The following is a 27,891-nucleotide window of genomic DNA, read 5'->3' on the forward strand; positions in this document are numbered from 1 at the left end:
GCTTGGATACCCAAAATCTTCAGGCCAAACTTTTAGAGGTGGTACAGTGATATAATTTTAGACTCTAGCTAATGGTCTTTGGCTAGGGGATCCATTTTTGATAGTAACATATACCTCAAACATAAAGCTATATTCTGCTTTTGGGGCCTAGCAATGTCCCGCTTTTACTGCTGATCTTCAGCTGGCAGAGATCAGCTCCCCTGCAGAAAATAAGGGTAAAGTCTAACAGTGACTGCACAGTTAAAGAATCAAACAAAAACCAAGTCTTTAGGAAATTGTACGAATTTATATCAGAAATTCTCAATTCATGCAATAAAAGAGATCCCGCACATATACAGACCACAAAAATCCATTCTGATATGTCGACTCCTGAAAAATTTGCAACTCCAATAGGGTTAAAAAACCTCCTTCTTCCTTACGGCACACAAGGACTCCAACCAACGACGTTGGCTTCTAAGGTAAAAATCACCTCACATGATCACTAGCTTGAACCATGTTCCACTATAGATAGCTTTTTCGAAAGCTGAATGATAAACCTTAACGCATCATTCTGTCACACTCTTATCAACGTACATTCTTAACTTCTTAAAGACGGCTTCAAGTTAAGAATGGGCGTTGATAAGAGTGTGACAGAATGATGCATTAAGGTTTATGATTTGGCTTTCGAAAAAGCTATCTATAGTGGAACGTGGTTCACGTGAGGTGATTTTTACCTTAGAAGCCGACGTCGTTGGTTGGACTCCTTGTGTGCTGTAAGAAAGAAGGAGGTTTTTTAACCCTATTGGAGTTGCAAATTTTTTCAGGAGTCGACATATCAGAATGGATTTTTGTGGACTGTATATGTGTGGGATCTCTTTTATTGCATAAATTGAGAATTTCTGATATAAATTCGTACAATTTTCTAAAGACTTGGTTTTTGTTCTTTCTGGCACAGTTGATTTTTGTTTGACCCCTGAAGAAAATGGCAGCTTTGACTGTACCGTGCTGAGGCCCCTCCCCTCCCCAAACCCTGCTCTCTCCTGGCTCCACTCCCAAAGTCTCCAGGTATTTTCCAACACAGACCTGGCAACCCCAAGTGGGACATTCTCCTTAGAAGTGCTTTGGAAGTCTTTGGGCTGGATGCAGCTGTCCTTTGGTTCATGCTAAGCTCTGCTGCTAGCTGTGCTGCTCCCAGCAGTGTGGCAGTCTTTAAAAAGCCACCAAACGCTTAGTTGTTTTGGTACCACAGACTGGCACAGTTCTTTTACCAGCCCTTTCCTTTCAACAGCTTACAGATTGCACTGGCAGCATCCCACAGCAAGGCAGAATCTTGTCTGAAAAACCATTTGCTCAAAACTTTTGCAGTTGGTTTTGAAACAAACAAACAAACTGGTTTTTCAAGAGTTGGACATAGGAATATTGCCGGCAATTTTATTTGAACTCATTGGTCTTCTTTTCAAAATAGTCAGGTTGAATCCTTCTTGGAAAATCTGTGGCTGCTCTAGTCCTGAAAATTAGTACAGAAACTAAAGATTTGTATTACTGAAAGCAATGGATGGCCAGTGCAAGGGAAAACAAGGAGAAAATAAAAAGGAAGAAGAAGAAAGTACAAGTCTGGAGGAGGCAGGAGGCATGATATGTGTTCACATAAGCTGTTATTGTTTAGTTTAGTTTAGTTTAGTTTAGTTTATTTGATTTATATCCCGCCCTCCCTGCCAAAGCAGGCTCATGGCGGATCACAATACACAATAAAGTCACAATAAAACAATTAAATTAAACATTAAATTAAAACAGTTAAAACAATTTAAAGAATTGATTGCGAATTTCCATTAGTTACAGATGGCATTCAGTGTTCTTAGACATCCATTTAGATCTAATAATTCTGCAGTTTCAGTTAAAAGCTAGCTGAAATAATATCGTCTTGCAGGCCTTGCGGAACTAAGGTCCCACAAGGCTCTGACCTCCTCAGGCAGTTGGTTCCACCAATGGGGGGCAGCAACTGAAAAGGCTCTTTCTCTGGTTGTTTTCAGTCTTGCCTCCCTTGGCCCAGGAATCGATAGTAAGTTTTGCGTTCCAGATCTAAGTACCCTCTGGGGAACATGTGGGGAGAGACGGTCCCTAAAGTACAATAAATAAGTCAACAAATAAGAATGCGCTAAAGCATTCTTGCTTTTTCCCTTGATATTTCTGCCTAATCCATAGTCTAAAACCTTCTGTTTCTCTGAACAATCGTTCGATGAGCTGGAAAACGAGATGCAAGAGTACAGAAAGGGAAACGTCTGTGAATCTAAATGGTTAACAACTAGGGAATCATGGGAAAGGAGGTGGATGTATGTGGATCACTAGCCAATGTCTGTCTGAGCCCTGGCGCTCAAAATTGTGAAACTGACAAAGAGAAGAGAATCTTCAACTTATGACCTCAAACTGGTTTTTAGAAGGCTGATTACCTTGATGGTAGAAAGAACAGCCATTTTGTGATGCAGTGGAAGGTCTTGTGCCCCCGGCTGTGCTGGCTGTGGCATTGGACACCTCATGCTGTGGTGCTGGTCTCTTAGCCCTCCAAGTATATCAGGTGAATACAGAACAATTTTTTTCCAAGAGGTTTTAAGTGCTTCTCAACCTTATGGCTGAGATCAAATGTAGTACCTGTTCTTATCAGTCTAATATCTAATACATTCTCTGGGTGAGAACTATATATTAAATGGATTTTCGAAAGTGAGAGCTGGAATAGGGGCTTGCTCCATCCACTCCATGCACTGACCTGGTATTGCAGTACCTCCAGGAACTGTGCACCTCCTCTTGGGGAGAATATATATGGTTAAAAAACAGAAGAGAATTTTTGTTTTTCTTTCCTTGCTCATTGTTACATTTTACTTTTAAAAACACCCTGGAATTTCTCACATTCCTCTATCATAAACACTGGCCTTGTTCCATTTACACTGGTGTCCAGTTTGCCTCTGAGCGCTATTCAAGGTGCTGGCTTTAATATTTGAAGCCCTGTGGGGCTTGGGGCAATATACTTTAAGTAACTCCTACTCCCATGTGGACCTGCTCTGGTTATCTTTGGAGGCCCTACTCTGGGTGCTTCCACTATCTGAGGCGAGACAGGTGACAATCCGAGAAAGGGCCTTCTTAGTTGTGGGCCCAAAATGTTGGAACTCTTTCCTCAGGGAGATTCACTTGTCTCCTTTAATTATTGTCTTCCATCAGTGGGTGAAGACTCTTTGGTTTGGTTTGGTGTTCCCCCACTAGCTGTTATTCCTGTGTGTTCACAGACTCCTATGCATTCCTTGGACAGCAAAGACACCATAGACAGTCTGAGCATGGAACATCTCAAAGACACAAAACAAGATCAGAAAACATGGAGAAAGCTGGCCCATAGAATCGCCAAGAGTCGGAAACAACTGAATGGTAAACGTTTTATTGAAATATTGACAGAAAAGAGAAAGGAAGGTGCTACTCCCTCCAGGGGAAGTGTTCTCTGTTGTCTGGACATCAGCTGTAATTCCAGCAGAACTCCACACCCCACCCTAAGGATGGTTGCCCTAACAAGGGGTCAGGATGTTCTCTTCTTCTGTAATCTACTACAACTTGTTGCCAGTGTTCCCTCTAAGCTGAGTTAGCGTGAGCTAGCTCACAGATTTTTAGCCTCCAGCTCATACATCTTTGTCTTAGCTCAGGAAGGATGACCCCAGAGCACACTAATTTATACAGTAGCTCACAAAGTAGAATTTTTGCTTACAAGAACCTGCAGCTTAGAGAGAACATTGAGAATTATTGCTGATCTGATATACTTATGGAGTTTATCACCTTTTAGGTCTGGTGAGAGGGGAGCATTTCTCCTTCCCAGGGAGGGACTGAGCTCCCCCTCCCAATGCAAATTTCCATTTAGGATAGCTTTTTCTTAGCCAGCCATACTTCTGCTGGGGTTGAAACACAGACACAAACTATAGCACTCTCTTGGTGGTCTCCCCCCCCCCCCACCATCACCATCATAGTCAGCCCTCCAATGAGCCAGACAGGTACCCTCCTCTTCCTGTTGCTAAGCAACACCTCACAGACTCTTCACAAAAGCACTCCTTTCCCAAAGGCAACATTGTTAGATCTGTCATTTCTTAAATAATTATGGTTATTTATTATTTCATATAATCAAATAATTAACTAGATGATACAGATCATTCCAGTATACACCCTGGTTTTCTTTTGTTATTGTTAAAGTAATGGAAAGAGAGGGTGGAAGTGGATTTTCAGTCTTCTCTGGGTAGCCTTGGAAGAACAGTCCATGATCAGGGATGTGTGTATTCTATAAAATCACTGAAAAGCAGAGGGAGACTATATTATATTGGGTGCAAACAATTCCATACTTTGTAAAAAGTGAAAGTTCTGATTCTTCAGATAACATATCCCTACAAGCACAGACATCTCTGAAAGTCTAAATGCAATGATCGTTAAATTCTTGGAAACCAGAGGAATTGTGTAGTGGGATTTAAATGGAGGAAGTTCCTTCTTTTCAGGACTTTTTTTGTGATAAGCTAATAGGCAATACTAAACAGAGTTTCATCCTTCTAAACCCATTGATTTCAGAGGACTTAGAACAGTGTAACTGTTTAGATTTATTCTGTAAATATAGAAAATAGAAAATAATAAAATTGCTTGCTTTCATAATATGTACATGCATTCCATAAAATCTCAATTTTTATTGTTACCTTGGGCAGGATATTGTGTTTTAAGTGAAACTAGACCCCACTCTCTTGCCTATAATTTATTGCTGTTCAGGAGAGAGTTTGGTATGGTGTTATCTGCAGCAAATGGATATGTTTTTGGAGGACAGCATTAGGTAATGTATTTGACAAATTGCCTACTCATGACTTACTACCTTTGGTATGTTCTTTCTGCAGTTTTAGTTCTTCTGATGAGGTCATTGGGCCCTGGAGGGATTTTCTGAGCAGGTTTTACAAAGAATGCTTTCCAAGTACTTTAAGAACATGCCAGAAGACTGAATTGCAACTTCTTTTCTGCTTAAGGAATACTCTTGAGGGTGAATTATCATGATTTGTAATCTCGTGATTATAGAAAACAAGTGTGCTAAATAGTACAGAAATTACAAAGACTGTGGGTAATTCCAATTAAAAACAAAAACAACCAGTTGTGTAATTGCTTTTTATTTGTGCCAACCAAAACAGCACACAACAGCAAGCTTGCAAGCGCTCCAGAATTCTTTATCAAGCTGAAGGTTCAGTCAAAACAAAAGAATGGGGTAAAGGACAGAAGAGAATAAAATCTTTATTGATGTTCTATGGCTAGCTAAGTTACTAAAAGATAGTTTTAGGGTTTCATGGAATGTTTCTTCAGGCTCAGCGCTTTTTAAAAAAGCCTGACAAACCCAAAGATTTGCCAAGCAGCAAAGGAGCATGAGGAACGTCTATCTGTAACAGGGGACACTGACTGTTAAGAGAATTCTGAAAGCTGTTTGTAGACTGTTTTTGTTTATTACACTGTTTTGCCATTAGATCCTAACTTTGCATCATTTTACATTCTTGACACTACCCACCAGCTATACGAAGTTCACTTGTATCCCATTCCCTCGCTTGAAGAAATATGCATGCATACAAAAGCTTACATTCTGAATAAAACTTCGTTGGTCTTAAAGGTGCTACTTGACTCCTACTTTGTAGACTGATTATGTTAGGCTTTAACTAGACACAACTAATTTAAAGAGTGTAGCCTTCCCCTCCCCCCACCCCGCCAAGCCCGTCCTGAATCTGCCCAGGATGAATCCTATCCACGTTTCCTCGGGTACAGCCCACACACCTTTCAGAAGCGGCATTTACTGCCGAGTAAACACATAGGGTTGCCAAGTCTGACTCAAGATATATCTGGGTACTTTGGAGGTGGAGCCAGGAGACTTTGGGGGTGGAACCAGGAGCAAGATTGTGACAAGCATCCAAAGGGAGCTCTGGCCATCACATTTAAAGGGACCACACTCCTTTCCTCCATTTGAAATAATGAAAGATAGGGGCACCTTCTTTGGGGTCTCATAGAATTGGACCCCTCAAGCCAATCTTTTTAAAACTTGGGGGGGAGGGGGGTTGAGGAGAGGCACCAGATGCTATGCTGAAAATCTGGCACCTTTACCTCAAAAAACAGACCCCCCCCCCCGAACCCCAGATACCCACGAATCAATTTCCATTATAGCCTATGGGAATCGGTCTCCATAGGGAATAATGGAGTGCCCAGCAGACATTTCCCTCCCCCTCCCGCTTTCTGATGACCCTGAAGCAGGGGGACGGCCTCTAAACCGGGGGATCCCCTGCCCCCACCTGGAGATTGTCAAGATAGAGAGCTCACAGGTATGAGCTCACTTTAAACTTTTGGTGAGCTGCCTGAAGAAGGCACTCCGAAAAGAGGACAGATGCGCAGTCCATTTGCAGCCACACCGTGGAAAGCAGTCATATCTATTTTGGAAATTCTTGGACTTCGTGTAGTTCTGCAAACAAAAAGAGAACATTGTACATTTTTTTGTAAAAAATAATTTCTGGAATACTATTGAATATTGTTTAGTAAAAAATTGTTTTGGTATTATATGTTTTAGTAAAAACCCTCAAAGAGTGTTCTATATTTTTTTTGCCCACCTGGAGATTGGCAACCCTATAAACACGCATTAGGATGGTGCAGTGATCAGCGGGGGGGGGGGGGGGGGAGGATCATTCCGCATCAGATAGCCTTGCCCCCACGAAAACTAATCAGTTAAGTCCACGAATGCAAAAAAAGTTTGCTCCGTTCCTCCAGGAGGAGCCTGCATTCCTCTGCACAAAAATCAGCGTAGGGCAAAATCGCAAGACGGAAACAGCGTCCGCTACAGAAACCACGACTCTCCTCTCTGGTTTCCGGGTTTCTTATGGTGCCCGCAGAAACGGTTGTCAAGGGCAACGCGCGACGCCATTTTTTTCTTCTCCGGCGGCCGCTGCGAGAGTTTCCAAGTCGACTAGGCTGCAAGGGGTTTTGATGCGTCCATGTTGCATGTAGAGGGGGCAGGCCTCGGAAAGCCGGGGAGGGAGGACTGTGGAGACTAGAAGAAGGGGAGGGGGGCTTCTAATGGACGCCTTAGCTGCAGTTTCTTAAAAAAAAAAAGGAAAGTCCCATCTAGGGGGTGGGGATCGGTGGGGAAGCCCCAGTCAGAGAAAGCACCTCCAAATGTGGGGCGGGGAAGAGGCATGCAGAGATTCATAAATACTGGGGAGGAGCGTTTAGAGTAACGGGGTTTACTGAGGTGATCCCTGGGAGAGAATTGTAGTAGCAGCTGGGTTGTCCTGCCGACTGAAACTTCTGAGAATGTGTGCGGCGGGGGGAGAAGTCGTGGGATTTAAATTTGATAGTCCTTAAAGAAAAGAGGGCGGATGTAGTGTTCTGATCTTGGGACTAAGTTAAAGTGTCTGTGCAGTTTCAAAGAGAAATGATTGGCAATGTGGCTGTATGCAGGCACTGGTGTCAGAAGTGGATCTGAAAGCATCCAGGAATGTAGCAAGCTCTTAATTGTGGCAGATGCTGCTTGCTGGGAACAGAGAAGAGGCAGATGAGCTAGCCTTGGCTAGAGATGATATTAGAAAGAGTCAACCAATAACTTTGGTTCATGGTGCACCGAGACGCTGATGCATAAGTTTCCATGCAGCAGCTTGATCTGATTAGAGAAGTTTGGCTATTTGTGCAAGCCTTGGATGATGTGGTTTTATTCCCCTCTTGCTTGTCAGAGCTAGGTGTGCAAAGAACATACATCTTTGCACTAATCCTTGTTGGCCAAAAGAAGTTTGCTTTTTTAAAAATGCTTTTCCCCTAGTTGTCTAAAGTAAGCAAAAAAAAAAAGAGAGCTATTCTGCCTTAGCAGCTGCATGGGGACAGGATTGGCAATAGCAACTGAAGCTGGGGCCTGTTGAAAGAGCTGTTTGACAAGACAGCTGAGTGGCGACACAAAGATGCCAGCGAACCCAAAGACAGACCCTCGTTACTTTGTCCTGATCAAGCCTTTGCCCATCCCTACCCAGAAAGGTCTGAAAGTCCAGGCACGAAGCAGCACCGTCTACAATTGCTGGGACAACACAAGAGAGCATGTTTTCCGGGAGAACTATCGCAGGAGGGTCAAGCAGGTCACTCAGCAAGGCTACTTTACCCCTAGCTGGAGACCTTATCAAGATTTTGGAGAGCCTCTTTACCTTGAACCTAAAAGACTCACTCTCCATGGCCTGGGACAACTGCCCCCGGTAGGTGTGCTGCTCTTCCAATATTTTTCCATTTGGAGGTGTTTTCTGTTATAGTTATTGGGCCTCCTTGTGGCAAGGATGTTTTGTTGGAAAGTCTCTGACCGTGATTATTAAAAGAACAAAGGAAACAGGCCCTCTGTTGCTAAGATGGTGGTGATCGCACCTTTGTAGTATACTAGCATCCTCTGCTGGTAGCCACTTCCTCCTGTGAAGATGCTTTAGGAAGGGGGGAATTTCATACAAATGTTCCCTTGCACCCTGATTCCACTTACTTTTCCAGACTTCAACCTTACTGAGACCTCAAGGCTTCAGGGCAGAACCTGATGGCTTGAGGCTGTGACCTAGTCTGGTGAGTTGTCTGTGCGTGCTTGGGCCTCAAAGTTCTCTTTAGGTGTAGAGGAAGTAATAGCCTTAGCTACTGTGAGTAACAGGCAGTATGAAGCCTCTGGATTGGTCAACCCTGGAATAAATAGTAGGAGCATGGCCTTCTCTCGTCAATGGAACAGGACCTTCTGCTTCTAGCCTTGTGAATCTCTTGGGTGGCCCTTCAGCGAGGAAGGATGAACTTTGATATGGTTACCACTGGTGCCAGCTGGCCATGATCAGCAGAGTTGGAATGCTTTTCAGAACACAGCATTTCCAGTCTTTGAGTGTTTTCTTGGGCAATAACTTTCTGTTATACCTCCCTCCTTGCTATTCTGAGGCTGCCCCAAAATGGTCCAACTGAGCAATCTGCGCATTTGTTTAAGAAGTATGAAATGTCCCAGTTTAGTTTTGGTATCATGCCTCCTTCTCTGCAGAGATGTGCACATGTAAAGCAGGCAGTTCTGATTCATTGCAAGTCAACAAATGCTGCTTCTCAAACAGCATTTTGGTTACCTGATTGTTTCCAAGCGCTGTGTTAAAAAGGTCTGATCTGATTCCTTAGCAGACCTCTGTGTGTGTGTTTGGAGAGTTAATTGCCATGGCAAATTCATCTGCCAAACCCACAGGGGTGGCTTGTTGACTTAAAGAAAAGAGACCTTTTTATTTTGAACACTCAAAACAATTCTGTCCTTTCCAATGTGTACTTTCACCATTGCTCCTGCCCTGCTTTGTATTTATAATAGGATTCTCTTGGGTAATTATGTGCTGTACATAAAGCAGATGTGCAGTGAGATGGATAACTGCATCCACCCACAAAGAAACTGTAGAAGAAAACGAAGCCATTGCTGTTGTCAACATTAGCATTATGTGACTCCTGTAGTTAAAGAGCTACAGGGGCTGCTGTTAAAAATTGCATAGATATGTCCCTGAAGACTCCTTGCTGGCAGCTAATGTATGTGGAAGGGCCAGCAACAGGAGCTTCACTTCTTAGAAGCCCGTAAGACACTATTATTGATGTATGTCACCCAGAGCCCGGCACTAGCTGGGGTGGAGCGATTAATTAAATCAAATAAATAGTAAAAATGATAATAATAAAAAGACATTTTAACTCATTTCTCCCTAGTGCAATAGCAACAGAAGTGCCTCAATTGTGTTTTCTCATAATGCACTTTAGGTGCTTGCACATCCCTTTACTTCCTTTTTACTTGCATAGGGAAGTGAGCAGCTAAGGTGCATATAATGCTGAGAGCTTTGCCCAAAGCTTTTGCTGCAGGTCCTTGGCCTCACTCTGAGCTCACACTGGAGAAAGATGGCAAGCTATTTAAGGGGTAGTGATCTAGGGGTCAAGTGCTTTGACAGGGGCCCTGATAAGAAGACCTTGTGGACAAGGAAATTAAAGTAGGTAGAAACTGGGTTTTAAAACTTTTGTTGGTTTCATGCACCTTTCTTGGTTACTGTTCTAGAGGGGGAGCTACCATGCATAGGAAAAAGGTTAGCCACCCAGAATTCTTCCCGAAAGACTGACACCGCTTTCACACGTTAGCTAATGCGCTTTAACTCTTGTTTGCAGCCACTTGCAAATGGTTGCTAAAGTGCATTTGAATGGAAAGCAGCTGAGTCACAGGGAGGAGTTGTGGCTTTTATCAGTGATAAAATGCCTGTTTTGCATGCAGTTCCCAACAGTTAAAAGCAGGCTGTGAGTGAAGTGCAAGATCTCTGTGTGATAATCTGGAGAGCCGCTGCCAGTCAGAGTGGACACTACTGACCTTGATAGACAGTGACCTGATTTGGTATAAGGGCACTTCATGTGGCTTAGAAGCTCACTTGTATTCTCCAAATGTCAGTTTTCAGCTTGGTGAGGGTTTTGCTTATATCTTTGTTATAAACCCACTGGCTGGCTTGGGCGTGTCTCCCTCAGGCTCAGTTTCCTGGTCTGTTGAGAGGAAATAACTGTGTTTCTCTCATATGTTTCTTATGTGGATTAATGCAACCCCCCCACACCTGTTAAGCACTTCTCTGAATATGGAGTTGAAGAACCCTTGTTCTATGGTAGACAAGTGCTCTGGGGATCCTTGGCTGTTGCCATGGCTCCATGGGAGATGTAACTGAGCATAGCTGCTGCAAATGTATCAGTTGGTTTTATATCAGTTTCACACTGCCTTATAAATGGACAAGTTCCTACTCTCCAGCATTGGATTCAGAATTCCTTCTGAGCAACCAGGCGGGGGGGGGGGGAAGTTTCTGTGATTTCAAGGAGGTGTTTCTTTTTAACTTTCAGACCACCAATATATTCACAAATGTAATTTCAAGAGGATGCTTTTTTCTTTCAGGCCACTAATGTATCTCACATAAGCATGTGGAAGGTGGGAGACAGACTGATTAAAAGCTACCCCCCCTTTTTTTTGCAAGGCTAAGGATGACAGCTTTCTACAGAGAATTCTGGGGATGGTAGTTTGTTATGAGTGTTTAGACTAGTTCACTCTTGGCTAAATATAATCATCTGTACAGAACTGCAGTTCCTAGAGTTCCTTTGAAGAAGAAAGTGGCTGTTACACCAGCTTTAAATTAAGTACAGGGCTTTTTTTGTAGCAGGAACTCCTTTGCTTATTAGGCCATACACCCCTGATGTTGCCAACCCTCCAAGAATTTACGGGGTTCTTAGCACACCACCTACTGTAAGCTCCAGGAGGACTGGCTACATCAGAGGGGTTTGGCCTAATATGCAAGGGAGTTCCTGCTACAAAAAAAAAAGCTTTGAGTACAGGTTATGATCAAAGGCCTTGTATTCAGCAGCACTAAATCCTAAATCAGAAGCACAGGAGGTTTTTTTTGGGGGGGAAGGGCTTATTTTCATTCACAGAGTCATTAGTCTCATGTTTCAGTGGCTTCTTATTATGATGTCTTCCATGCTTTGTGATATGAGGCTAGAAATGTGATGCTTGGAGCTGGTGACCAGCCAACTGCCAGATCAGTGCTCTTTCAGTCACTCATTGCAGTTGAGCTCTGCACAACTGGCATAACTTTCCCCTTGACACTTTTGATCATTTGCCGTGTTTGATTAAAAGCCCACAGTTGTCTGTGGGTGAAGTTTAGAAGTGGACAGGGAAAATGAACTAATTTTTATACTATCACCAGAGCTATTTTTGTGGATGGCCTTGTCCTCCACTATTATCATGCAGCAAGCTACGGCAGTTAGCAATGACAGTTAATGATAAAAATGAGGAATCAGGGATTCCTTATCCAAGTTCACAAAATCCATGCCTGGGTTTGCTTTTTTCTTCTTTGACCGTTTTTAAACTATTGCTCAGTATTTTCTACCATCTGACCTCTGATTAACTTTTCGTCTCAGTTCCAGCATTGTCATCTAAAGGCATGCAGGCCCTTTAGATCCTTCTGGATCTATCAATGGCCTTTGATACAGTTGACCATTTGTTGCTGATCAACCAACTTGCCTTTTTGGGGGAAAGGGGCACTGCACTTGGTTCTCCTTGTTCCTCCAGAGACTCTCTCGGAGAGTTCTGAATTGTGGGGCCTCTTAGGGTTTGATCCTCTTTCCAATGTTATTTAACACACACACGCCCTCTTGCTGAGACTGTCATGAGGTTTGGAGCTGCTGATGACACTCAGTTCTTCCTCCTTCTGGATAAGCTGCTGAAGGCAGGACTCTTGGCACTATCCCAGTGCCTTGATGCAATAGTCCAGTAGTTAAGGGGGGAGCTGCCTGAAGTTGAATCTCTCCAAGACAGAGGTCACATGGCTGGGAAAGACTGAGAGGCTAGCTGGAAGCTCTCTCCCAAGATTCCATGCCAGCTGCACACTCTGTAAAGATCCTCGTGGTGTGGTTGGATTCTGCCTCATCTTTGGATAACAAAACAGGAGAGACCATGAGAGACAAAAATAATCACAGTGCATTGTAATTAAAGCTAATAGCAAAAGTAAATACAAACTTTAAATAACATCACACATAAATATACAGTAGAAACAATATAGCCAAACCATTTATAGTCCAATAGTCAAAAATCTTCCAAGGCATCCACTCCATCAGAGAAGTCTTCATAGATAAAGTCCTAGGTACAGTCTTCTAACAGTATTTCTTTAGGTACCCCAGGACTTCAACAGACTAGGAGACATGCATCCAGAAAAGCCAGAACTAAGACCATAAACCCAACCATCGTTTCAATTCAGATTATTTGTGGTCCTTGCTCTAGTATGGTGATAGCCATATATTTCAATATTATAATGTTATTTGTTTTTATATTGTTTTTACTTTATTAGTTTTAATGTTGTAAGTCACCACAAGACCCTTCGGGTGACTGGCAACTAAAAAAAAGGCAATAAATGAATAAATATTGGGGAGAAATAACTTTTTCCCAAGTAGCCACTTATCAACTCATTAGAACTTTTAAAAAAGAATGTGTATTTTCAGGTGTCCACATATGTTTTTCTGGCCAGCTCTGCCCTTTGTTCTGTTGCACGGGTACAAGAGATTCTGGGTCTGTAACAGCACATGCAGTGTGACAAGCTGGAGCCATATTGAGTTGCTGACAACCTTCAGCTGCAGAAAGGATGATATCATCAGATCTCTGGCATGAACTGGGTAGCCCCAACTTTAGTCAGTTTTTCAAATGGAAAACTCAAGGGGAAGGTTTTTACAGCTTTCTCTTCTCCACCAGCAGATGGAATTCAGTCTCAGAATGGGTTCAGTTACATTCTGTTGGTATGTTTAAGTTATTTCAAAGGTTCCCATTCTTGCTTTATCCTAGGCCAGACCATTTTGTCGCAACTGAGAAGTTAGAATGCCAGTTACAGGTGACACAAATTTTGTACTTGGAAATAGGTTTCTCAGTACAGAAAGTCATGTCTGACGCACAGAAACTTACCATTCTAAATTTCTTGCCTGTCCTTTATCTTCCCTGCCTAATTTACTTTAGGTGTTGGATTGTTTGCTGTTGCTTTTTGTCTCTTTATGTGGTTTCATAACCACCATCAGGTCTACTGTTCCGGTACTGAGTTTTCTGTCTTTTTTAAATGTGCAAATGAACACCTCAGAGTATAGATTTGTACATTCTATGGCTTTCTGGCAGTCCTTCTGCCTTGTCCTCAGTTCCTGTGATATTACTCAGTTGGTTTTCCCAGTATTGGCTTGTCAGTTCAGGGTCTGGGCCTATCCCGATTGTCCCTGCATAGCTCATGGAAGTGTTCAGGGCTGAGAACAACTTGCTCAAGGCTATGCAATAATCCTGTAGCAGAGTTGGGACTTACATCTCATTCTACCTGTGGGAGGGTGGCTTTTGCCCTAAGTTCCTGCTCCCTCTATTTTTGGCCTCCCCTGAAAGTATCTGCCTCTTCTTGTTTATTTATCTATCCCATCTGCATTTGTTATTTCCCCCAGGATGCTCAGGCAGGCGTATTTCCCAGCGGCCCTTGTTTAGGCTGGCAGCTAGTGACTTGCTGCCCATAATTTGCAGCTGAGTGGAGATTGGAACCAGTCCGTGCCCAGCACTCTGTCCACTGAACAAAACTGGCATAACGCTGCCCATTCCATTGCCTCCTTTCCCCTTTTTGTTCTTGCTGTGTCCTTAGTTTCCTTAGCAACTCAACAGGGAGGCAGCAATGCAGCATCTTCTTTGGGGGCTCCCTTCAGGCAACCGACCCTCTTCGCCAGCTCGAGGAGCCGCAGCCTGTCACTTTGAAGCCCATAGGGAACAAGTGGGAGCTGCCCAGTCATGGATGCCTGACATTGCAGTGCCACTTTTGAGCATGGCTGCATTAGAATGGCCAGTTGCCCCCACTGTGAATTTTAAGAAACTTGTAATTTTTTCCACTTCCCTGCGGGGGTTTGCTAAAGATGATACTGTCAGTGAAAACAATGTTTTAATGGCTGTGTGACATGAAAGCCCTGAGACTAATGGAACACAGCCTAGAAATCGAAGCTGAGTGAATGTTTAAGGCTTCTAGACTGCAATTATGATATAGTCTCTGCCTGCAGCTGTCATTACAATCACCAAATGTCAGCAGCGATTAGTTCTCTTTCGGAAGGTCAAATAACAATGGCGAGGACGTCGGAACAACGATAGTGAGCTCTACTGGCAGGCAAAGCATGGGCAGCCCTTTGTTTCTCCCCTAATGCTTTAAACTTGAACTTAGTAAAAATATTGTTCTTTGAGTGTGTTGGTAGACCCTTTCCAGGTTCAAGAAGCAAGAAGTTACTTCCGGCAGAGTTCTTTGAGATTGTTCTCTACTGGAGCTCCACTTTCAGGACTGGCTCCAAATTCTTTCCCCCTGGGTCAAGATTTGTCAACAGGCTATGCTAATGAGCATGAAATGGAGATGGATGAAGCTTACAAACCAAAGGAGAGCTTTAAATTGCTCCCTGCCACCCCCAGCTCTTCAGTGTTCTCCTCGTACTTCACCACCACATGCATCAGGTCCTGGTCCCAGAACAGCATAGTGACTGATCCCACTGCTTCAGCTCACTACTGCTTGAATGGAGATCTCTCCATCTGGCAAACTGGCCAAAGCTACAGGTGTCCCAACTCAAGAAGCTGACCTCTCTGAAGTAAGACTGGCAAAACCTGAGACAAAGTTTTCAGTCCGTGGCACTGAAACTAAGGAATATCTGTCACCTGAAATCCTTGTATCCCTTTCCATTTTGACGTTCTGGTGGAGAGTTAAGACCTTTGGATGGCCTTCTAGCTGCACATGAAGCTGTTTTATACTGAATCATATATATTATACTGATGGACTCTTGGTCCAGGAAGGTCAGTATTGTCTAAAACAGGCAGCAGCTTTCCAGAGCCTTAAGCAGAGGTCTTTCATATCACATATCCTTTTAAGTGGAGATGTCAAGTATTGAACCTGGGAGCCAGCGTGGGGTAGTGGTTAAAAGCAATAGACTGTTATCTGGAGAAATGAGTTTGATTCCCCACTCCTCCGCTTGAAACCAGCTGGGTAACCTTGGGCCAGTTACAGTTCTCTCAGAACTCTCTCAGTCCCACCTACCTCACAGGGTGTCTATTGTGGGGAGAGGAAGAGAAGGCAATTGTAAGCTGCTCTGAGACTCCTTCGGGTAGTGAAGGGCAAGGTATAAATCCAACTATTCTTTTTCTGCATGCAAAGTAAAGACTCTTCCATTAAGCCACAGGCCCTCCCCTAGGTTGATGGATTTTTACAATGATGTTATGCTGAGTTCATATTTATTTATCCCGCCCCTTCTTCACAGGCACTCAGAAAATACAAGAACTGCATTGCTGAATCAGACGAAAACACCATTATTCCAGCATCCTTTTATCAACAACAGCCAGCAAAGGAGCTTCTGGGTGCCCACAAGCAGGAGAATAAGCATCTTCTCCTATGGTCTAATATTCAGAGGTGTACTGGGAGATTCCAGTTAACTGTCTTGACTGACTACTGTTGATTAGGCCTCACAGTGAATTTATTTAATCTTTTTTTTTTCTCTAATACCATCTAAGCTAGTAGCCATCCTCACATTTTGTGGTGTGCGTGCTCCATAATCTCACAAACCCAAATACATGGTGCCGTCTCATGAATATTTCAGTCAAGTCAGTCTGTGTCCATAATCATTCCTACCATCCTCCCACTCTTCAATCCTTTCATTCAGTTTTGGTGAATTTCATATGTTTTCTGCCCTCTTTGCATTTGTCACTTGTGTACATGCTAAGGTTTTTCTTTGCATGAAAGGGTTCTTAAAATCTGCCAGAACCAATCTCCAGAAACCCATTTCCAAGAACCAAAATCAGGCAAACCTCTTTTTTCTTGGTTCAGTCTGCAAATCTCTGGCTCCTTGTTTTCTAAATATTTCAGGCAGTTGTTGTACCTGTCTGGGTGCCAACTTGCAAGTGGGCATAAAGTATGGCTTCTATGATTTGGCTCCTTGTGTGACATTTTAAAAAATCAGCAGGCCAATGTTTTTGTTCTTCTGAGGCTGGACCAGCTGTTGTGTGAGGAATTAGTGCCAAGAGGCTTGTCATGTTGCATTTTTCAAGTTGTCAGGATTTATAGTGTATTTATTTCTTACACTAGAAGCTAGTGTGACACTTGTACATTGAGGTTCTCAAAGTATTACATAACCCCCTTTGGGATGAATTTGGAGGTTGCTGGCCAAATGCTTTGTTCATGATTGCTTTTGAAATTCTCAGTGAGGGCTTAATTTGAGCAAGGTTTAGCCCCGGACCTGTCTGAATTCTACAGTTTAATCCTGGAATTCTAGGAGGAGAGGTTGTGGCTCAGTGATAGTGTTGCTATGAAGAAGATTCCAGGTTCAGTCCTTGACATCTGCAGCTAAAGAGATCAGGAAGAAGATATTGGCTTTATACCCCACCCTATACTCTGTAAGCCACTCTGAGAATCAATCTCCTTTATCTTCCCCGCCACCCCGCACAACAGACAGCCTGTGAGATAGGTGTGGCTGAGAGAGCTCTCCTGGAAGCTGCCCTTTCAAGGACAACTCTGCAATCGCTATGGCTGACCCAAGGCCATTCTAGCAGCTGCAAGTGGAGGAGTGGGGAATCAAACCTGGTTCTCCCAAATAAGAGTCCGCGCGCTTAACCACTATGCCAAACTGGTAGGTAATGTGAAAGACCTGCCCCTAAGACCCTGGAGAGCCACTGTCGCATCTAAGGCCCTGAAGAGCCCTGGAGATAGGACTGACTTTGATGTGTCAGTGGTCTGATTCAGTATAAGGCAGCTTCATGTGTGTTCAGCATGTGAAGGGAATGGTCATCGATCACATGCATCTCAGCTCTTCCGCTGAGGAACTCACAACTACAACTGTTCCTTCAAGCAGTAGGTTGCATGTTTGAGTGGATGATCATAGATAAAATGTCTATCCCTCAAATAAGCTTTAAACACTTTTTTCAAATATCTATAGATCGAGAGCTAGAAAAGATCTCTCATTTGTCCCAGAATATACTTTTATCTGAGAATCCCACTATATCCTGTTACCTGTTGCTATGGGTGAGGCCAATAAAAGGAGGGCATTGTCCAGCGTTGCCTGGATCCAGCTTCTGCTGAGAATCCCTGTCCCAAGGAATGTCTTATATTAAATCGTAATTGTAGTTTGTAATAGATTTTGATTGCTGTGAGCTGTTTCAGGAGTCAAATTTTAGCAGAAAAGTTTTATAAAGAAATATTCTAAGACTTAAGTCTATGTGGGAATCATAACTTCTAACCTACTAACCCACTTCTTACAATCAGGTTTGGGTTAAGAACATAAGAGAAGCCATGTTGGATCAGGCCAATGGCCCATCCAGTCCAACACTCTGTGTCACACAGTGACCAAATATCTATATGTGTGTGTGTCTATGTATATAAATATATATACATAGACACACACACACACACACACTGTGACTAATAGCCACTGATGGACCTCTGCTCCATATTTTTATCCAATCCCCTCTTGAAGCTGGCTATGCTTATAGCTGCCACCACCTCCTGTGGCCGTGAATTCCACATGTTAATCACCCTTTGGGTGAAGAAGTACTTCCTTTTATCCATTTTAACCTGACTGCTCAGCAAGGGCTGGAGCACTTTCCCTATGAAGAAAGGTTGAAACGCTTGGGACTCTTTAGCTTGGAGAAACGTCGACTGCGGGGTGACATGATAGAGGTTTACAAGATAATGCATGGGATGGAGAAAGTAGAGAAAGAAGTACTTTTCTCCCTTTCTCACAATACAAGAACTCGTGGGCATTCGATGAAATTGCTGAGCAGACAGGTTAAAACGGATAAAAGGAAGTACTTCTTCACCCAAAGGGTGATTAACATGTGGAATTCACTGCCACAGGAGGTGGTGGCGGCCACAAGTATAGCCACCTTCAAGAAGGGTTTAGATAAAAATATGGAGCACAGGTCCATCAGTGGCTATTAGCCACAGTGTATGTGTGTATATAAAATTTTTTGCCACTGTGTGACACAGTGTGTTGGACTTGATGGGCCGTTGGCCTGATCCAACATGGCTTCTCTTATGTTCTTAAATCATTAATGAACCAGTTAAAGAGCATGGGACCCAGCACTGAGCCCTGCGGCACCCCACTGTTTACCGTCTTCCACTGCGAAGACTGCCCATTTATACCCACTCTCTGCTTCCTATTAATTAGCCAGTTTTTGATCCACAAGAGGACCTGTCCTTTTACTCCATGACTCTCAAGCTTACTAAGGAGCCTTTGATGAGAAACTTTATCAAAAGCTTTCTGGAAGTGAAGGTAAACAACATCTATTGGGTCCCCTTTGTCCACATGTTTGTTCACCCCTTCAAAGAACTGTAACAGGTTAGTTGATTTCAAACAATTTTTATTAGTAACATATGGCAATATATTCAATTTCTTATATCATTAATAACTACTTTTTAAAATCCCATATATTACTTTCTACCTACCCCTCCCCCCTTTACTTGACCCCTGCTGGTGTACTAAATTCAAAACATCATTTTAAAAGGTACCCCTAATTAAAAAGAACCCAAGTTCATATCTTCCCCCCACTTATACTTAATCATTATCAAAGATTGTCCAATGTCCTTTTATTTTCCATTCTTTTTCTCCGTATCTTCTGAACTTCTTCCACTCTATCTTAAATACTTCTAAATCATAGTCTCTTAAAGTTCTTGTTAACTTATTCATTTCACTCCATGTCATAACTTTAACAATCCAATCCCAAGAACTGTAACAGGTTAGTGAGGCAAGATCTTCCCTTACAGAACCCATTCTGAGTCTTCCTCAATAACTTGTGTTCATCAATGCGCTTACTCATTCTGTCCTTGATAATGGTTTCTACCAACTTTCCTGGTATTGGAGTCAGACTGACAGGCCTGTAATTCTCCTCTGGAGCCCTTTTTAAAGATGGGAGGGACATTTGCTACCTTCCAGTCCTCAGGAACGGAGGCAGATTTCAATGAAAGATTATATATTTTTGTCAGGAGATCCACAAGTTCAATTTTGAGTTCTTTCAGAACTCTTGGATGTATGCCATCCGGACCTGGTGACTTATGAGAGCCAGTTTGGTGTAGTGGTTAAGTGCATGGACTCATATCTGGGAAAACTGGGTTTGATTCCCCACTCCTCCACTTGCACCTGCTGGAATGGCCTTGGGTCAGCCATAGCTCTGGCAGAGGTTGTCCTTGAAAGGGCAGCTGCTGTGAGAGTCCTCTCAGCCCCACCCACCTCACAGGGTGTTTGTTTGGGAGGAAGATAAAGGAGATTGTGAGCCACTCTGAGTGGAGGGCGGAATATAAATCCAATGTCATCTTATTAGTTTTTAATTCGTCGATCAGTTGTAGGACCTCCTCTCTTGTCACCTCAATCTGACTCAGGTTTTTCAACACCCCTTCCAAAATTAGTGGTTCTGGAGCGGGCAAACCCTTCTCATCTTCCACAGTGAAGACGAGGCAAAAAATGCATTCAGATTCTCAGCCATTTTCCTATCCTCCTTCAGTAATCCTTTTACTCCTTGGTCATCCAAGGGCCCCACTGCCTCCCTGGCTGGTTTCCTGCTACTATTATATTTGAAGAAATTTTTATTGTTGGTCTTTATATTTTTTGCAATATGCTCCTCATAGTCCCTTTTTGCCTGCCTGATCACAGTCTTGCATTTGATTTGCCACAGCCTGTGTTCCCTTTTATTAATCTCACTTGGACTAGCTTTCCACCGCTTAAAGGAGTTCTTCTTACCTTTTACAGCTTCCATTACTTTGTTTGTTAACCATGCAGGCCTTTTCTTATACCTGTTTGTGCCTTTCCTAACTTGTGGTATATATTTTATCTGAGCTTCTAGGATTGTAGTTTTAAATAGCCTCCAAGCTTCCCCAAGAGTTTTGACTGTATTTACCTTTCCTTTCAGTTTCCTCTTCACATGCCTCCTCATCTCAGAGAATTTACCCCTTTTAAAGTTAAACATGGTTGTGCTGGTCTTTTGGGGCAACTCCCTATTTATACAAATGGTAAAATCAATAGTGTTATGGTCACTGCTCCCAAGCAGTGCAATCACTTTTACATCTCTCACCAAGTTTTGGGCATTACTTAGGACCAAATCCAGGATCACCCCACCCCTGGTAGGTTCTATGACCATCTGCTCCATAGCACAGACATTGAGAGCATCTAGAAACTCAATCTCTTTCTTTCGACCTGAACACATATTGATCCAATCAATCTGCGGGTAGTTAAAATCACCTATTACAACACAGTTTTTACGTTTAGCCACCATCTTTAATCCTTCCATCATATTATAATCGTCCTCTATCTTTTGATTGGTGGGCGATAACAAACTCCCATAGTTAAATTTCCTTTTGGGCCCTCTATTTCGACACAAAGCATTTCTAGAAGGGAATCTAATTCTCTGACCTCTGTCTTACTGGACTGTATACCCTCTCTGACATACAGAGCCTCCCCACCTCCATCCCTTCCCTTCCCTATCCTTCCGATATAACTTGTATCCAGGAATCACCGTGTCCCAATGATTCTCCTCATTCCACCAAGTTTCTGAAATTCCCACAATGTCTATGTTTTTCCCCAGCACTAAATATTCCAACTCACCAATTTTACTTTGAACACTTGGTAAGCTTGGGTTGGTAAGCTGTGCTCAATACACACTCAGAGATGCCTTGTTCATAAGTTCTCTGAAGTAGTATAGTTTGGAGCTGGTGCAACTTAGTGGCTAAGCTTGTGAACCCTGAACTGGGAATTCTTATCCTTCCATCTACAATAGCGGGATAGTAAGACTGATCTACCTTGATGGCACATTATCTGAGAAAGTTAGTTTTTAAATACCTGGGCAATCAAAAAGGCTGGTTGCTTCCAAGGTTTGTTACATCTGATGAAGTGGACTGCGGCCTATTAAAGCTTCATGTTGCAGTACATTTGCTTTGCCTTTATAGTCCCACAAAAAACTTCTAGGTTTATTGAGATAATATCTAGTAAGTTACAAAAAGTTATTTGTAAATGATAAATATTGCTATATTATAGTTTCCAAATATATACTCATTATGTTTTATTCTGACCTAGGTTTTCCTCCCCCTTCAGCAGTCTCTCATCTAAGAGATCAGTCTGTTTGACACTTACCCAGCCTCATCAGTTCTGCAACACCAGATGTTCCCAAATGGGCACCATTATTAATGGCACTGAAAAAAGCTTATGGGGCCAAGGCCTGCCTGGAATTAAGTCCTTACTCTGGCTGTAGTTTACGTGGTCAACAGTGACTTTGTGAACATGTACCTGACATATTTTTATACTAACCATACTGTGGTGAGGGCTGATTACTTCTAGGTAAATACTTTGCAGAAAGGAAATATCTCCAGTTTCCTCTTGAATGGGGGTGGATGGAAAATGAAACACTGAATGGGATAGATAAAGACCCTAGGAATGGAACCGTTTTGTTGGCAATGTTCAACAAACAAGATTTGGGGAGGGTTGTGGGAAGCAAAAATCTTTGGCGTTCATTCTAACAGCCATGGAAATGGAATGAACAAAGCAAAAGGAATCTGAGAAGCAGAAATAGAGATACTGTGTACAATAGAATATTTTTTATAAAAAAATACAAAAAAGGAAAGCGTTAGCTCATGTGGCTACATTTGAAAAACGCTGTGCTTTTCAGATACCCTGGCTGGGAAGAGAACCAAGACTGACCAAAATAACACAGGGATTCTAAGGCTGTCTGTAAGAATGGCATTAATTGGATTTACATCAGAAATTGCTTTTGCATTTTAATTCCGAAAGGCAGCAATCCAGAACTAATTTACTGCAGAGCAGTCCTGTTAAAGCCATTTGGACTGCTCCGGAAGGAAGAGGGTTGTGGATTTATAGTGGATGGCGTGCAACATTTTCTCAAGAGGCAAGGAAATGGAAAAGGGACCTGGGTGGAAGTGAGAATATAATGGAAGAAAATGAGACCATTGGGTAGCTCTTTTATTTTTCCTAACAGGGGTCCCACCTGAAATTTCCATGCTTCGGCGGGGAGGGCGGGATATAAATACGAAAAATAAATAAATAAATAAGTGTACATAAGCTGAGAAAAGAAGCCTAATACAAGACATTAAGGGCACATGCCCACCAAAGTCAGCAGAGCCTGCTTTGGCAGGGAGGGCGGGATATAAATCAAATCAAATAAATAAAGTTAGGCACTTCAAAGTCCCAGTGATTTCACTGGGCAAGTTCAGCCAGAAAAATAAGAATGCGCTTATGTCTCTCATGCTTTCCAATGTTTCACAAGTGAAAACAGGGACATATTTATAATACACTTATTTTTGTATCAAGGATTGCTGCCTGAATTGCCTCTCAACACACATCATTACTCCATGCGGAAGGTGCCTGTTATATGTCGATGTTGTAACTGGTTATTCTTCAGTAGCATCTGGATGGGGACCCGTGGTAGTCTGCAGCTACAAAATAAAACTAGTCCCTTGGCACCTTAAAGATTAAACAAAATTTGTTTCAGCGGATGCTTTCATGAAACAGAGCTCACTTCATCAGATGCATAAGAGTGCAGATCCATCAGGTCCAATTTATATAGACAACAGAAAGGGGAGGAGGTATGTTTCAGTTATCTGATAATGAATACTAGATTCGAGGCATCTTTACTGTTAAAATTATACTACAAAATCATGATTCTTACAGTATGTTAGCTGTTTGAAATACATTTAAGCAACTTCAATGCATGAAATGGCAAACTGTGCTCAGCCTGGTGTCATGTTTTTACCCACATGGGCATTGGGACCAGTTGTGTCCAGTTCCCAGAGATTTAATTTCCAGAGATCCTTAGGGTGACTGGTGAACATTTAAGGAGGACAAACCTAAGTTTCTTGCATGAATAACATTTTAACATGGAATCCACAGAAGGCAAAAATAGGGGCAGCTTACAAAGATCAGATACCAGAAAACAGTAGCTGTCTATTGTGGATGGAAATAGCATGTGCTCTCTCCTACTGAAATCCATGGGATTTACAAAACACACCACTCAGATGTTATGTCTCACAGTCATTGTTGGAGCTTGTTCCCCAGTAAATGTGTTTAGGAGTTGTAACTGAGTTGGGTCTTGTTCCAACTCTTTAGCTGAAGACCATCAGGATTTTTTTTTCCTTAAGATTAATTCATATCCTATTTGTTCTGCTTTAATTAAGATTCCTTATTTCCAGGGAGATGAGAATTTAGTAAAAATAAATGTGAAACTGAGGGGGAAATGAAAGGGAAACATTAGCAGTTCACATTAATAATGCATACATTAAAAGACTCTTGGGAAAACATACAGTGTAAGTTTAAAACCTCTTTCTAAAATGGCAAAATATGAAGTGTTCCCCCATCCCAGTTAATAAGCCCCAGTGTGGAATAGTATCTGTGCTGTGGAATTAAGCTTCCTGAGAATTTCAGTCTTCATGTCTTTTAAGAAGACTGCAGATTTATACCCTGCCCTTCTCTCTGAATCAGAGACTCAGAGTGGCTTACAATCTCCTATATCTTCTCCCCCCACAACAGACACCCTGTGAGGTGGGTGGGGCTGAGAGGGTTCTCACAACAGCTGCCCTTTTAAAGACAACTCCTACGAGAGCTATGGCTAACCCAAGGCCATTCCAGCAGCTGTAAGTGGAGGAGTGGGGAATCAAATCCAGTTCTTCCAGATAAGAGTCCACACACTTAACCACTACACTAAATTGGCTCTTAAAAAAAATTGCAGACTCTTAGTCTTCAAGGATGCATGGAGATTTGTTGCTGGTACAGAGACTCTAGTTTACACATGTGCAGAGGCTCCTTTGCACATCATAAGAACTTATTTGTTCACTTCAATGGAGGGGATGATATAATCCATGCACAGGGAAGCAAATTCATGGAAGTGAATGGGGAAACCACACCTGCACGAGAGTTCCATGTAGGTAACATGGTAAGATGAGGCCCTGAATCAAGATGAGCAAGCAGAAAAGCCTGTCTTGTTCTGAAGATGTAGCAGGGAAAGACTTCTGTGTGGGCTCAGGCATGGATGGATGGATAAAGGCTCAGGATAAAGAGTTTGTATGCCATCTCTGCTGTGAGCCCTTAAGATACAAGTAGGAGAAAATTAAAATAAAGAAAATGGGCAACATTGGGTGCTGAACCTTACAGGTCCCTAATCATTCTGTTTTTACAGTCTGCTGTAACTGGACGAGCTATCTTATAGACACTCTGGACTTGCAATTCATAGCTGTTGTAGAGTTGCGGCGGGTATGTTCTAGGTTACACTCAGTGTGTAAGGGGCTGTGATGAGGCCCAACAATGCTGGTCAGGAACTTTTGCATACAGTGTATATTTAAAACACTTTAAAAGTCCTGCTCATCTTATCAAGTGTCTTGTTTCCCCATGGTCAGCTGGATGTGTCTCTGAATCCCACAAGGAGGGTATGAAAGCAGTAGCCATTTTTACTGATGCCTATACTCCAGAAGTGGTGTTCAGGTGTTTGCTGCCTCTGATTGTGGAAGTTCTGTTTAAATGGCTACTAACTACTGATAGGCTACTCTTCCATGAATCCCCTTTTCAATTAAGCCAGTTGCCATCACTGTGACCCATCGCAGCAAGTCTCACTTAACTATTTTTGTTTTGGGAAGGGGTACAATTCTCTGTCCCAAACCTACTTCCAGTCCCTCCCAGAATCCTCTGTATTCTGCAACAAGCAAAGCTTCGGGGGAGGAGGAGAGAGTTCAGTGTGCCAGAAGTTCCATGAAAGTAGAAAATTTGAAAGCCAACACACAACGGTAGAGAGAAGGATCTAGCTTTCCAGTTCTCCATGTGGAATCATGTTGCACATAATGACTTTTATGTTTGGTTCAGTTTTGTATTGATTTGTTGCAATTGCTTTGGGCAGTGGTGTCACTTTGCTTGAACTTGGCATTAGAATGGTAAAATACGGATGAATCAAGATAATATTTTAAACTGGGATTTCATCCCAACTTTGCATGCTTACTTTTTTGTGAATGTGCCAATGGACACAGGTGGATCCAGATGAATTTGGAGGGCACCCTCAGAGCATATCCCCAGTGTCCTGGTCACGAATGTTCCTGCTTATTGGGGGGGAAATGTTTTTGCTTGTGCAAGTTTGGCTTCATCTTCTGCAACCTTAATAGAGGTTTTGCTTTGATGAGTCGGAACATGAATCCTTTCTCCTGTTCTTTCTTGTTCAAGGCTGCATGAAAAAGGGCTGTACCTTAAGCAATTGCTGAGGGTGGGGGAGAGAAGGGAAGCATAAAAACCAACGACTGCCCTGGGATTCCATCTAATGCCGCCTATAAAAAGCAGCGTTTCAATCGCAATCTGAGAAGACAAGCAGAGGTCTGCCAGACTCAAAGTGTTTCAAGAGAACTGATTGCTTGTATTTATAGAAAGACAATTCATTTTTACCAGGCAGATTGTTCGTTTGCTGCTGCCCTATTAAGTCTGTCGTACGGCTAATAACTACTCTGCGATGCACACTACCCAGATTCATTTTGATAGCACATTTTAATCTTTTGCGGCTCAGGCCTTTGCAACAGCTCAATTAGGAGGTTTCAGGCTCCCCCTAGTGCCGTTTCCCTGCTTCTGGTGTGGGCTCTATAGTAGATGCATTTGAGTCTGTACTGGATACCGGCAGCATGAGATTTGGCCGGCTGTTTTAGAACGCCGCCACTGGTGCCTGCTTTAGACCTCTTTGTCAAAATTCACTTCTTCTTAGTACAACGCATGTACTGCACTGTCTCCCAGGGCTTACAAGCTTACCTTTAGGATTTCCAGGTTCAGGACTGGATATGGTGATCCACTTGTGCAAGGAGTATGGCTATTTTCTTCTCCCCTGGCAGCCCCTTCCAACTCTGGGGAAACTGATTTCTGGTGTCAGAGGACCCACATGGAGTGATAGTTGTCAAAATTGCTTTTCCTGCCTCTTCCATTGGCTGAGCTTCACGGAAGATGGGGAAGGAGGCAATTTTTCTCACTGACCCACATGGCTATTGTTCTTTGCAGGTCCCACAATGCTGGGAATCCACTTTTCTGGGGTTGGAAAGGACTGCTGGGGAGAGGGGAAGGCTGGGGAAAGTGTCTTCCACTGACATGTCATTGGATCCAACCTCCAGAGTTTGAGAGTCAGACTGATCTAACATATACCCAGGACTTTTTTGTAGAAAAAGTCCAGCAGGAACTAATTTGCATATTAAGCCATGCCCCCAGAACCAGATTAACAATTAGGCCAAGTAGGCACTGGCCTATGGGCCCCCATACCTTTAGGGTCCCCGGACCAGCCCCCCCCCCTGTTTCCCCCCTGCTTGCCATCCTCCCGGCCTGCACGCACAGCCAGCAACTGAGCTGCTCTTTGCCCAACTTGTTTGGCGCGGCTGCTGCTGGTGTTGTCAGCAAGTTTGCCCCTCTCTGCCTCTCCCTTGCAGCTTAGTAAAAGGGGCTTTTAAGAAGGTGGCTGCAGCGGGGTCTGTGGGTGGCATGATCAGCACTCAGACTCAAATAATTTGTGAGGGGGGGCCCAAGATTTCAACTGCCTAGGGGCCTCCACAGGGTTTAATCCGGCACTGCATGTCCCCTGACACCAAGCCAGCCAGAACTGCATTTCTGTGTGTTCCTGCTAAAAAAAAAGCCCTCCATGTACCACTTAAAAGTGTTGTTGAGCCTGATTCCTGCTGTCTCTGTGAACATGTGGAAAACAGAGGTACAGATTTAAATGCATTTGGTCTGTTGTTGTTTTTTTAAATCAACTTGATGGCCATAAAGAAGGTTTAAAATTGTATAATCTCAGCCTAGCTGTGGTTTCTGTGATACCTATGAAATATATAATTTGAGGATATATATTTTTATTTGCCCTTCCTCCAGGGTGATTAACTGGGGAAATCATATCTTGCATATGTTGGCTATAGGGACAATTCCCAAGTGCTTCGAAATGGCCCAAATGAGGAGACGGACCCCTCACTTCTGTTCTTGTGAGCAGTTCTCCATGTTCTCTTGCGCACAAAAGTGAAGCCTTTGAGTTAACGGTTGTTTGTGGAAATAGGCAGCTGATGGATTGTAAGAATCAGTTCTGAGAGAAAGGCGATAATGATTTGTTGCTCGTTTGGAGTCATATAGTGCCCTCTCCTAAGGTCTCAGGGCAACTTTCTGCAGTTTAGTTGTATGTGTGGATCTGTATTTCTTAAATGGCTTACTAAAAATTGACCACATAAATAGACCTTGGGAGGGAGAGGAACAGCGAGGAAAGCATCAGCCATCCCATACATGGAGAATGCTGAGTTCCCCTGTAAGTGGATGAGTGGATCTGCAGGAGCAATGGAGAAGTGATCCATGAGC

At 42.9% G+C, this 27,891-nt stretch overlaps 1 protein-coding gene and 1 non-coding gene across 3 annotated transcripts in view; both read left to right on the plus strand.

Annotated features, from left to right (window-relative positions):
* The first annotated feature begins 2,586 nt into the window (after positions 1–2,586).
* Positions 2,587–2,777, plus strand: LOC132590806 (U2 spliceosomal RNA). The gene has a single exon (XR_009556768.1). It is a non-coding gene; the product is annotated as a U2 spliceosomal RNA (small nuclear RNA).
* Positions 2,778–7,894: 5,117 nt separating this feature from the next.
* The window catches only part of LOC132590802 (coiled-coil domain-containing protein 60-like), a 59,554-nt gene continuing 39,557 nt past the window's right edge, over positions 7,895–27,891 (plus strand). For both annotated transcript variants that reach the window (XM_060263727.1, XM_060263729.1), the window contains exon 1: positions 7,895–8,234. In XM_060263727.1, coding sequence (XP_060119710.1) covers positions 7,950–8,234 — 285 coding nt within the window. In that variant the 5' untranslated portion in view covers positions 7,895–7,949. The remainder of the gene's footprint in view (positions 8,235–27,891) is intronic.

This window comes from Heteronotia binoei, unplaced genomic scaffold (genome assembly GCF_032191835.1).
Source record: "Heteronotia binoei isolate CCM8104 ecotype False Entrance Well unplaced genomic scaffold, APGP_CSIRO_Hbin_v1 ptg000807l, whole genome shotgun sequence".
NCBI lineage: Eukaryota > Metazoa > Chordata > Lepidosauria > Squamata > Gekkonidae > Heteronotia > Heteronotia binoei.